The sequence below is a fragment of the Apis dorsata genome, unplaced genomic scaffold (assembly GCF_000469605.1).
Source record: "Apis dorsata unplaced genomic scaffold, Apis dorsata 1.3 scaffold_13, whole genome shotgun sequence".
NCBI lineage: Eukaryota > Metazoa > Arthropoda > Insecta > Hymenoptera > Apidae > Apis > Apis dorsata.
Window position 1 is genome coordinate 662,306 of NW_006263316.1, and position 12,946 is coordinate 675,251.

At 31.5% G+C, this 12,946-nt stretch overlaps 1 protein-coding gene and 1 long non-coding RNA gene across 6 annotated transcripts in view; one reads left to right on the plus strand and one right to left on the minus strand.

Annotated features, from left to right (window-relative positions):
• LOC102677282 (limbic system-associated membrane protein-like) overlaps positions 1-12,946 on the plus strand; it is a 313,371-nt gene that overhangs the window by 231,284 nt on the left and 69,141 nt on the right. For 3 of the 4 annotated variants that reach the window (XM_006607744.2, XM_031509419.1, XM_031509406.1), the window contains exons 6-10: positions 7,049-7,177; positions 9,963-10,100; positions 10,974-11,144; positions 11,980-12,045; positions 12,494-12,562. In XM_006607744.2, coding sequence (XP_006607807.1) covers positions 7,049-7,177; positions 9,963-10,100; positions 10,974-11,144; positions 11,980-12,045; positions 12,494-12,562 — 573 coding nt within the window. The remainder of the gene's footprint in view (positions 1-7,048; positions 7,178-9,962; positions 10,101-10,973; positions 11,145-11,979; positions 12,046-12,493; positions 12,563-12,946) is intronic. The other variant, XM_031509413.1, reaches the window with a different exon arrangement.
• LOC116185288 lies at positions 10,652-12,940 on the minus strand. 2 transcript variants are annotated; one of them, XR_004150099.1, is made up of 4 exons: positions 12,598-12,940; positions 11,956-12,116; positions 11,544-11,683; positions 10,652-10,941 (listed from the first exon to the last, which is right to left on the minus strand). It is a non-coding gene; the product is annotated as an uncharacterized LOC116185288 (long non-coding RNA). The 2 variants fall into 2 exon arrangements; XR_004150098.1 differs by lacking the exon at positions 10,652-10,941 and having other exon boundaries at positions 11,436-11,683.

Consider the following 12,946-nt stretch of genomic DNA (forward strand, 5'->3'; position numbering starts at 1 on the left):
TACGTTGTACTCGTTTTACGCGCAAGCCTGGCATCAAACGATGAGGAAAACTGGCGGCCAAACTGTACCGACGTCGATCCTCGTAGACGAGCTTATCTTGTTGCCGTTTGAGGGTTCCTTTGTAGTTTCAAAGACCAAGTCGTTGCTACAGCCGTGCAACTTCGTGAACAATATTGTCTAGCAAATTTTGCGTCTCAACCCCTGAAGGAATAGATTCCAATTGGCTCTCCGCGAGTTTCCTCTACTTTTCCTTCATCAAAATCGTTCATCCCCTAATTCGCGTGGGAAAATGAAAAAATAAAAGAGGATATTGAAGAAATTAAATCCCTTTAAGGATATTTGTACGATTGAAAAATGTACGTGTTACTTTTCTTTTTTTTTTTTTTAAATACAAGATTTCTGGGAAGATTTTTAGTAGGATTGAATTCGAGAAAGGAATCACGATTTTTATTTTGGAGGATGTTTTAAGATTGGTTAAATTGAAAATGGAGCTTTGAAAGCTATGCAATATTATGTATTTGTGTATAATGTTATTTATTTATAATCGATACGTTCATTTAGTAAGTTCATTTAATTTTCATCGGTAGTTGTGATTTTTCGTTCGGTTAATAGGATTTTACGTTCATATAAATATTAATTTTCTCGTAAATATATAATAATGTTTTAAATCTGATGAATTTGGAAACGAACATCGAAAGCGCAACATTCGCATAAGTCTCATTTATTTAGTTGTTCAATCGATGCAATATATATTTTCATTGCTATAAAATATTATAATAAAGATAAACATAAAGTTTATATCAACTTGTTTAAATTTTAGTGCAATTTCGTTGAAATATGAAAGAAGAATTTTATTCATCACGAAAAAAAATTGTTTGTGCTTGATAAAGTAAACATTAGTAAACTATAGTGTCCATCGGTAAAAATTTACATCTCCTTTGTGCATTGAAGAAAAATGCAATTCTCAGTTCCCTCAGAACAATCGCGTACGTAATTTTTCATTGTTGAAGAGTGGGAAAGGATATTCTCTTCTCTGGCCCAGAGAAGAATTGTTTGGAAGTCTGTCTTTATTTATTAATGGTAAGAAGAAGCTAACCTTAAAAAATGAGCTTTCGTAGTCGCATAAAGAGAGTGAAACTAGGAAATTGTACAATATTCAGGGTCCCAAAGGTACTGTTGCTTAGCTTTGTCTTTTGCTGATAAATAACTACCAGACTTTGTTGGAATAAAAGAATTCGAAAAATGGAGTATTCTATAAAATATTGATCAAAATTCGCCTTTCGATGATTTATGAAAATTTACGAATAATTTCCTTCGAAAAGATCCAAACACTTAATATTCCTTTAATAAAACATATATAACAATGAATTATTTTGAATAATTTTGAATATAAAAGTTAAAATGTGCAAAGGAGATGTAAATTTAAAAAGAATTTATGCTCTCCTTTTTAATCATTCCAAGATCAATTGCAACTATATAATTTACAAGTAATTTTAAAAATGAAAATTCTAACTCTTTCCATAATTTTTTTAAATATTCATTCACACCCGTCATATCTTATGATCCAACCATTACACCAAAATTATGATATTAAAGAATCTTCAATCTCTTCGAGATTATTCAAACTTAATTACGAAGAACATCGTTGAACATAAATATTGTAAAAATTGTCGCGACAATATTCTACGATAAACGCCACCATTTTTACTTAAAATTGCTCGAACAGTTACAAAACAGTAGGAGCAATTCGTCTATAGAGCGAACACACGCAGAGACATTAGCTGAGACGATGGAGGATTTGGTCGGAGGATGAATGTGGCCGGGTTATCTGGCGGTAATAACGCGAAAAAGGCTACTTAAGGGTGGAAACGAGGGAAAAGAAAAGAGAGGGATGGGATGAAATATCAACGTCCAGGCCACCGCTTATGGGGCGGAATACATCACGTACTAATTCCCAAATAGGGTAGCTCACTTCGTCTTCGGGGAAAGCTGTCTGCTTATTCTTAAAGACGTTAAGGAGCACGCGGAAAATGTTATGCAAAGTGGCGGCGAGCATTGAACGTCCGCTAATTTATTCCGCGGTTCTTTTTGCGTCCCCTCTTATCTGCCGTTTAACATTCAAACGAGCTGATGAGCTTCGAAAGACACTGCGTTATCGTGCAATGCTCGCGTTATGATCTTATGAAAATTTCACGCCTCCTTGCCCGAGTAAATTGGGATTCGGCGCTATTTTGAAGGTGATGCGCGCTCCTAGTTTCGCTGATATTTGATTTGGAATGATTTTTGACAAATGCAAAAATTTGATTTTAGAGATATTTTTTGCAAATAAGATCTACGAGGAATCGAAAGAGCAATTAATGCAATAATATGTAGAAAGTTGGAAGAAAATTGGCCAAATTTTTGAAATTTATTTTTCACAGATTTGATTTTCAAGAAATCATTAATTAAAAGTGATTTAATAAAAAGAGACGTAAAATCCTGTTATAAATCCTTATAGCTTAATTGACTTATATAATCAATAAAAATCTCTAATTCTAATTCATGATATTTAAATGGAAATTTTTAAAGATTCTTAAAGATAGTCCATCACTATTTAGTATTGAAACAATTTATGAGAAAATAGGGAAATAAAGAATAGAAAAATTATCCTAAAAGACCTAATCACCATAGAGAAAACAATAAATGTTTTCTAAAAGATGTGACAATCTAATAGAAAAATATTGAATGTAAAACTCAAAATATTCTAAAAAATCCAATCCAAAATATCCAAGAATTACATACATTAAAAGCGATCATCTATTACTATACTTATAGAAAATATTTACGATCAAAATTTTTAATTTAAAATAAAATTGAAAAATGTCTCGAATCTATCATTTCACTCTCACACAACAATACTTACATCGTTCAAAAATAATTGACCACAATCTCCATTAAATCTGTACTACGCAACAGATTTATCCCCCAGTGAAATTTCGTCGAGCAATGCCATATCGTGATTTCCCATTAAAACGGAAACTTTTAAACTGCTAAACAGATGAAGCAGGATATTTGCGGGATTCTGCGGAACTATTTGATTAAAACTCTGGAAAGTAGGAGACATCTCTTCGTCGAAGCATTGTTTATGGAACAATGGATAGATTTGGCGTCTGGTCTGGCAACCAGATTCACACCATCCTCTTGCACCACTTTCCACACCGCCAACAGATTTCCTTTCTTTCATCGACCTTCACAGGCCCCCATATTTCCTCCCGAATGATAAGAGTTTCGAGTCACGCGAGATAAGCTCGTACAATCGAGGACGCAGTTTCTTTTGTCGGCGATTAGGGTGTATTGTAGCGTTGTTGCCGGGGAAGTGTTGTTAATAAGTTTTATCTATTTGATAAGGAAATAATAGGGTGGAAAACGGTAATAACGAGACTTTATTACAAGACGCGACTACCGGTATCAAATTTAGATTGAATTAGCGCACTGTAGTGTACAGTAATTATGAAAAAAAAAATTTGAAATTATGCGTAACTCGTAATAACTTCGGTTACATTGATTTTAATCAATTGAAAAAAATGTGTTAGTAAAAAGGAGTTTGCTTATTTTATTCGATTATTATAGGTTTGTTTCACTTGTTCGACTTGCCTGAGCATTGCTAGCTTTATCCACTTGACCACGATTGATTTATTCTATGTGTCTGATTCATTTTATTCATTTATGATTGGATTTTTCTATAACTTTAATATTGTATATTTTATTTAATTTATTTGTTTAATTTATTTACTTATCTGTTTGACTATTACTCGAGCCTAGCTTATTCCACTTGACTAATAGTGATTGATCTATTCCATTATCCAACTATTTTTAGCCCAGTTTATTTATCTGTCTAATATAATCCATCTTATCTCGCATCATCGATGTATCTAAGATCCTTGACCTGATCCTTGGTGGAATTAGATTTCCCTTTTCCATCTACAACGATCAATAGAAAATGTATAAATAGTTTACGACCCTCGACTCTGAGTCGATGAAGCAATATCACAAAATGGCGAGGAGAGGAATAATAAAGGAAGTTGAAAAAAACAAAAAAAAAAAAAAGAAAAAAGAAAACGACTGTTGAGAGAAAAAAAAAAACCTATATCTCTGGGGGAATAACGTAAAATGTAATGAAACGCAGCCTGTTCGCGTAAATATGCAAGCATAACGTTCAAAGGAACGTAAAAGCGGACGACGATTGCAGACGCGTTCCAATAAGAGGGTGATAATAAAACGGTGTACCTGCAGATCGCTATTTTTATACGCGAAATTATCGTTCCCAGAATTCTTGGCGAAACAGAGGGCAAGGGGGATTGTAAATAGGTTCCGCAGGTCGTTTTAAACTGGTCGTGAGTAAATGTTGGGGAGCGATGGAAAACCAATTGAACGTTTTTCACGGTAAAAGGTAAAAGCGCATTGTATCAGGAGGAAAGAATTGTTGCTACAATTGGCGAAGAACAGTAACGGGAAGGTAATGGGATGGTATAAGAACGTGGAATTCCTCGAATCGAATAATACCCTTCAATGTATCACGATCATTGCTACGGCTCATGCATCTTCAGATAAATTGTTTGCTCTCCCTCCTTTCATTTTAATCGCCTTTCCAGGGATATAATTTGCTTCGTTATTTAACCTGATCGCGTTTACAAGTGTAATTTTATAATTTTCCTTTCTAAAACAGAAAATACATGCAACGCGCTTTTATCGTGAAAAATTTTAAACTAGACTGTGGATGACCTTTATAGAAAACTTGGCGCACATAAATTACCTAAGGATTAAACGAACATTGTAAACCACGTTAAATTTAACAAATAAGTTAATCAACCCTATTAAAGCTAAAGCGAAGCTTGATAATGTAGTGTCCCGCAATTTCCTATAATTACATCATACAATATAACAGTATCTCTCCAATTCTATATTTCGATTGAATTGCTTGAATACACGTATGTGTTATTAATCAAAATTAGGTATTATCTAATAATAATATGTTCAATTTCACTTAACTGCATTATCAGTGAAACGAGCGGATGTATATCTAGAACATGATAATTCTGTAACATTACAACATTCCATATTCGTAAAATTATCCGATACTTTCCTTTTTAATATTATTTATGATAGAAACATCCATTAATCTACATTATTTTCATAATGTAGAAAAAAAAAATTATCCAATTCGTGAAATCGTATCGAAAAATATATCGTTATCCATTGGAATTTTATTGTCTTGGCGAACTTTTCGTTTCGATATTTATTAGAGTGGAGCGAAACCGGAAACGGGACTATTTACGTACATCGTGCGCGGGGTCTCGTTTTGGCTCACGTGCATAATTCGTTGGAACGGATGACCGAGCACAGCCGCAAAATACGGTAAAAGTTACAGGAAAATGTGGAACGCGGAAGTTTTGCAGGTTTGTGCGACTGGCCGGAATGATAAATCGTTTAACGTAATTTAATTATATGCCCGGTGTATAGCGGAAGCGGTGAATATAGGATGGAATAAATAATTACTTTCTACGACAGATATTAATGAGCCGTGGTTATAGATGCATTAGAGAATCAAACTTCGAATCTTGAATGGACGATATTCATATTGTTATAGGAGTAATACTCGCTCGTAAAAAGTTGAGTGGTTCAAGTGGTTTGAAATGGAATTTCGTTGTAATAACGAATGGTAATCAGTCTGAAAAAAAGAAAAAAAACAATTAAAAAGACGTTTGGGAATATTTTTAAAAGATTAAAGATAATGAAAAAAATTACCAGATAACATTAAATTTTTTTACCTTAAAAATGAAATATTCTTACAATACTTTACCCATTTATTTTTTAATAGTATATATTTATTAAAATCGTATATCCTAATGAGAAACTTTTCTCAACATCAAGCCGAATTAAAAATATTTTAAAAAGAGCAAGAGCGTTCCAAGTTCATCTTAAGTAGATGGAGGTTTCGCGATGCCTTCTGCACTTATAAATTCGGTACTGTCAAAGTAGGTCGTCTCCTCTGAACTTTTAGCCGAACTTTTCAACCTGGAAACTTCGATTTCTCCACAAATAGTGTTACGTCCGAATTTTCACCGATTCGACTTCACCGAAGAAACTTACCCATCCAGAATTGCACGATTTAATAAAAAATTAACTCTAAAAAAAAAAGCATTTATTATATATATTAGCAAGTATTTCCAAAATTCTATCCAACGAAGAAAAAATTAATTTGTAATAAACCATTTATTTAAACCATATAGATATTCTATATTTCGTCCATATAATAAATATTTAGTAAATATCTTTTGTTTGGAAAAACATAATTTTTTTTTTATAGAAAATAATGAATGTCATTATTTATTATACAGTTTCTATTATAAATTGATTGAAATGTTACGTATCGAAATTATTCGAGCGACGTATATCGATTTTTAAAGTCGATAGAATAATTATGAGCTGTGGTGTATATTAATAGCTCGAAAGTGACAGAAACATTGAGGTCGCGGTTTTAAAAGTTGCTTATTGGGTCGTGGTATATTTGTGAGATGCAGCAATTTAAAATTTCGTACTCATCTGCCAATTTTTCTAAAAAAAAAAGCATACGTGAGAAACATTTATTTTTATTAAAACGAATGAAAATTACGATTATTAAACGAATTATAATATATTTCTCGTACGAAAGAAAAATGTAAATTTCTGCAAAGCAGAAAATAAAAAGTATTTAATTATTTATAAATGTATAATTTATATGTATTTCTTTTTATTAAAAATTAATTTTTAATAAAAAAAAATTTAGAAAAATATCATCGATATCACTTAATATAAAATTATAAATCCAAATAATCCCCAATAAATCCCCGAGTATCGATACGTTAATAATTTCAAGCATTTTCCTTTCTACGATAAATAAATAGATACTTAAATATTGACACATTAATCAAAATCAATTGAATCTATCTTCCCTTTTAAAACATGAATTAATTGTATGCGATTTATACACTCGAAACTCTAATGAAATATCGGTCTGTTTGTATTATAGTGAATGTCGTGAATGGCGAGGTGTTGCACATCGTGAAGATAAGTCGATTGCACATGGGAGCATACTTGTGCATCGCTTCGAACGACGTTCCACCACGAGTTAGCCAACGCATATCTCTTCGCGTGCAATGTGAGTATACTGAAATATTCCCTCATATATTCCTCAAATAGTGAAGGAGCGGCGTGTGTGTTTATTGGACTGCTTTATATGCATGTTAATCCTAAACTGCCCCGTTAAATTTTGTGAACGTGTTATATTAACTTCAACCATGCGTAAACGCTTCCCTTTTCGAAACTTTTCAAAAATTGCGTTCGTGGAAAAATATTTGAAGTTGCTTGAATATTTATATCGTCTACCGCTCGCGTTTCCCGCGATTTCAAATATATTTTTGAATAGAAAATTTTCGAAACTGTTCGTGTCAAATTATTTCTCATTTTTAATACGTAATATCATTTTTATTATCGTGTAAAATTTGCTCGCATCGTACAATTGAAAAGAGAGAATGAAATTTATAGTGGAATTTATATTGAAATTTTTTTCAATGGGATAAAACGATTTGTATCTCGTTAGCATACATTATAATGACTTTTATTTTAAAATAAATTCATTTTAAATAAAATTATACTTCTTTTCTGATAGAATATAATAATAGAGCAACGTATCATTGTATCATTCTTGTCAATAACAAACAAAATTGGAAATCTTGGCTTGGAGAATCATCCCTAAAAATGTTTGAACAATTAGTTGATATATAATATATAATATTCTATTTAAGAAACAAACTAATATAAATGTATATAAGAATTATAGAACAATTATTTCATCCATATAAATTGTTTATTTGTCCAAAACGTCAAATTTCAGAATAAATAATTTTCCAAAAAAATTGGAAAATTCGATCCAAAGAAAAACTTAATTACAACGATGATACCTTTGAATAGATAAATAATTTTGAACGTAATGCACAATATCTCGATAAAGAATAATTGTTCTATCCTACGCGATGGATTAGGTTGGTTTTCAACGTCTCATTTAGCCAACGATTTACGGCCACCACTTGACCCAGATATGCTCGATGTACCTAGATCCGTTCATCCCCCTCACGGCCGTCACGTTCATCCAGTTTTGGGGTGCGAAACGCGTTTCCGCCCTGTCTTTTCCGACACATTAGCCTCCGTTCTACCGCATGGATGGACACGAGCGTTTAATAATCGGCCGATGAAACGTGAATTACCGTCTTCAAATGGAAATTTTTCATCGAGAGTCACGTTTAAATATTTTCCGTTGTCATTTTTTTCTGCGAAGGAATAATTGGATTTGAGATTTTAATCATTTCATGTCTCATACGAGAAATATTTTAAGTAATTGTTAAATATTTAATATTATATTTTTATATACTTGTCACGTATACTTTCAAAAGTTTCCATATATTATTATAATTGGCAGAACAGATCTTTTAAAAAATTTCTGTACAATCATCTGTAACATTATCATATCGTTTAACTTATTTAATAGTGAAAACTTACAGTTTTGAACGTAGCTCACGTATCCAATCAATATCATCGATGAGTAAAATTTTTTTTCCAAATTTTTCGAGTCAGATAGATGATAATCATTCGAAACTCCTTCCCAATATCGCGATCGGCTAATGGTTGTCCCAATATCAACTCGATAATTCAACAAAAACGTCAGGGGAAGAATATTGAGTGGACGAAGGACGCCATCTAATAAGAGTGATATCGTCTCGAATATACATGGTGGTAGTAAATTGTGATTTACGTTGCTTCGTAAAAGATGAAACTATGACACGATATTGCGGCCATGGAATATATCTATATTGATCTTGGAGAAGCAAACATCGTATAATAATCGAAAATTCGAGAGGAATTTCACATTTCATGGAACCATGTTCAAGTTTTTTGAGTGAAACTTTATATAGAACAATGTTAGAAAAATGAAAAAAATTAAAGTATATGAAGATGGATGATTATGATTGATTTATTTCATTCGTTTTATTATGATTAACTTACGTTATTTAGCTATTATTAATTCATTTGGGTCATGGATTGATTGATCCACTTCTTTTTTTTTTCTTGATCATAATTATTCAAGTATATCTCGTGCTTAGTCATGTATGCTTAAATATGACATGCTGGCCTATTTTTATTTGTCTGGCTGATTGACATATTCCATTTATTTGATTAGACCTATCTCGTTTCGCTTGATTGATCATGAATGATCTATTTCATTTGTCTAACTATTATTGATTTTACCTCTCTAACAATTGCTAGTCTATTCTATTTGTCTAAATTAACACGCAATTAATGTATTACTTTTATAATAGATTTGAAAAAATATGAAAAAGTTGATTTCATTATATTTATATTTTATTTTATTACTTTTTAAATATTTTGTACGATTATTTCTTATTACAATTTATGGAATTGATCATTAGCTTCTTAATTATATTTGGAAAATATAACTATTTGCTTAATCAATGTTGATGTGACAAACATATCGAAAAGTTTTAACGAAATTCGTTATAAGTTAGTGGATTTTCTAGGATTTACAGAATTGCAAACAGAGAGTTCTGATGCACTAGATTATGCAGTTCGAATAGTTCTAAATTTGGGGAGTACAAAGCGTGGAAAGTTTCGTCGCTAAAGTTCAAAGCTCACCTAATCCAAAAAATTGATCCAAGCTATTTCAAATATCCGCCTTTTCGATTACGTAATTTCCTTATTATCTGGATAAGTAATATGTATTTTCATTCGTTTTATCAATGAAATTTTGATTCTTGAGCAATATTTTATGAAAAGAATATAAATAGGATATTTGAGATTATCCGAAATTTTATTTAAATTAATAATAAAAGAAGAAGTAAATATATCACTTACTATTTTTATTGTTGCAGTTCCTCCTATGCTTTCGATACCAAATCAATTAGAAGCGGCATATATTGGACAAGATGTCACGTTGGAATGTCACACAGAAGCTTATCCTACCTCGATTAATTATTGGACGACCGAACGTGGCGATATGATTGTCTCCGGTAATTTTAACTGTGATACAATTATACTTATACTTGATAATGATTATTCGCTACACAAAAAGAACAAAATTTTCTGTATACAATTCTCAAAGAGAGCGTTCTGTAAGAATTTTGAAATTTTTATTTAAATTTGAATTATTCTAATAAAATCGATTATATTTTTTAAAAATCATTACTAAAAAATTATTTTAAATAAAAAATAAATTTATAAAATATTTACCAAATGTGCAAATTTATTGCTAATTTCATTTTATATTTATGAATTATATGTTATTGATTATCTTCTTAAAAAGTACTTGAAATTTTGTTCTTTACGAAACAGTCCCCTTTTATGTTTTGAAGTTTTAAAAAAAAAGTTATGTCGATACCATAAATGTATTCCCAGGAACTCTCTACAAAATATAGTTGAGGAAATACTTTGCTATATAGCATTCTTAAAAAAACTTCATCTACCTGGTATAATACTTTATTATATTATATTTTTTTTATTTGGTATTCAACTTTATGTCCTTCTCTTAACAAATAAGAAAAAGTAATTAGTATTATTTCATTTAATTTTGTAATAAAATAAAAAATTAAAAATTTAACTTTCTTCGATATTTAAATTCTCAAATAAAATTCGCGATTCAAAATAAAATTATATAATAAAATAATACAAGAAATTGCAGTCTAGTTATTCAAACAACTGCATGCGCGTTCATTTTGTTTGTTTAGCGATAAATTTCGTAGTATACACGTTTTGAATACACGTATCAAACACAAGAATATGAAATATTCACGCAAGCACTGCTTCGTTCGATATGCCTTGGCGTTTGTTCTCCCATGCATAAACTTTTTCAAACTAGAAAGAAGAACGTGGTTTTATTTGCCTAGGCAATTACCATTCTATTGCAGGCGATAAATATGAGGCGGTGTCCACCGACAACGGGTACAACAAGTACATGATGCTGAAGATTAGAAATGTCGGCCCGAGGGACTTTGGCTCGTACAAATGCGTGGCACAAAATTCTCTCGGTGGAACTGACGGGGACATTAAATTAGATGGTGAGTAATTTCACGTATAATTTTCTCGTACATCGCCATTTTTTTTTTTTTTTATAAAATTTGGATATATTAGCCGAATATTTTAAATCTTAGAGAAGAGAGGAAGATAGATAAAGTGTGTATTAAATTATGAAAATGTGACGAGTCTGAAAAGTAAATTAAAAAATTATTATTTCGAGTTAATTTGTTATATCTTTCGATTAGATTTTCAATTAATTTTGATATAATTAGATGCAACGTCACTGCCGAATTTGTATTCGATTGTATTTGAATTCGTTTTCGTATTTATTTGAAAATTAAGTAATTCTTTCTTTCTCTTTTTTCTTATATACGATTTTTGTATTGAAAAAAATGAATAGATTTTCAATAGATTTTTACGGAAAAAACTCTTATCGTTACCACTCGATGGCTATCGATCGTTTGACGAGGTCAAGCGTCCTTATCTTTTCAACGTGGCTCGTAATTGGCGATTAAATTTACGAAGGATATATTTATCCCGAGAGAGTATACTTTTCCACCTCCTTGGACGAATAAATTGGCTGAAATTAAAAGTTTAACGAGATACGTCGTAATGTCGATTTCTGCGATATGAATATATGGGAAGGAATTTCACTCTCAAATCTTTTCACTTTTGCGATATATTTGTATATATCCTATATACGAATCTTGTAGTCTATCAAAAAATTACAAATATGCTTAAAATCTTCAATTTAGAAATGAATAATAAAGTAAAAAAAAAAAATAGAAAAAATATATTATATCTATTTTACAAAAAAATAATGATTTAAAAATTTACTGAATTTATACTCACTAAAATTCATCTTTTCCTTTACAGAGATTCCAACACCATCTACGACGTCCACGACACCGCCACCCGTGACTACATCGATGAAGAAGAACGGTAACTAACCTCAAATTTATCGGGTATTCAGCCTATTTGCGCTATTTTTATTCCACATCAAAATCACCACACTAAAAATACATGAATATACCTAAAAAGAAAAGTATTCATCTTAATCAAAATTCTTTTGAAGAAAGAACAAGCGAAAATATTAAAAAAAAAAAAAATTAAAAATGAAAAATTAGACAAAAGTATATTCTAAGAAAAAAGTAAAAAAAGGAGAAGAGAGCGAAAAATTAGGCAGAATTAGCCGAGCGTTTAATTTTCATTTTTTATAAAACGTCGCACACACACACACAGACACGATCTTTGCACAGATACCGTCCACCCTCCTTGCTATTTTTTCCCTTCATCCCCTGAAGCAAGGACATCTATTCCCGTGTCTCTCCATCTCACGATTCATCATAAAACATACCATGTAAAACCGCCTTTGTGTAATGCATTTTAGGTAGAAACGGTAACAAGAAATTACGACAACGACCTATCGACTACGAGGTCGAGGAATGGCGAAATTCAGGTCAGTAAATATCTATTTTAACGCGGGCCGCATACCTCAGGCATTTCCCACGACGATACACCCTGGTGGCTGCCTGTTGTACCGCTTCGTTCGAGTAATTAGCGTAATTAAAACCTCGTCAACGGTGCACATTCGAGGTGGAGAGATTCTCCGGTGAATCCACTAAATTGCCAATGTTCGGTGATCCCCCTTTATCCGTGAACGAATTACTTCACGTTACTTGGTTCCCTTTAACTGGCCGGAATGGATTTCAGAATTACACTTTCGACGACAGTGATTTTACCGATCGCTCCTCTGCTTTCTGCATCGACTTTTTTGGTTTTTTCACGTTTCTTTTTCCTTTTCATTTTTTCTTTTCTTTTCTTTTTTTTTTTTTTTTTTTTT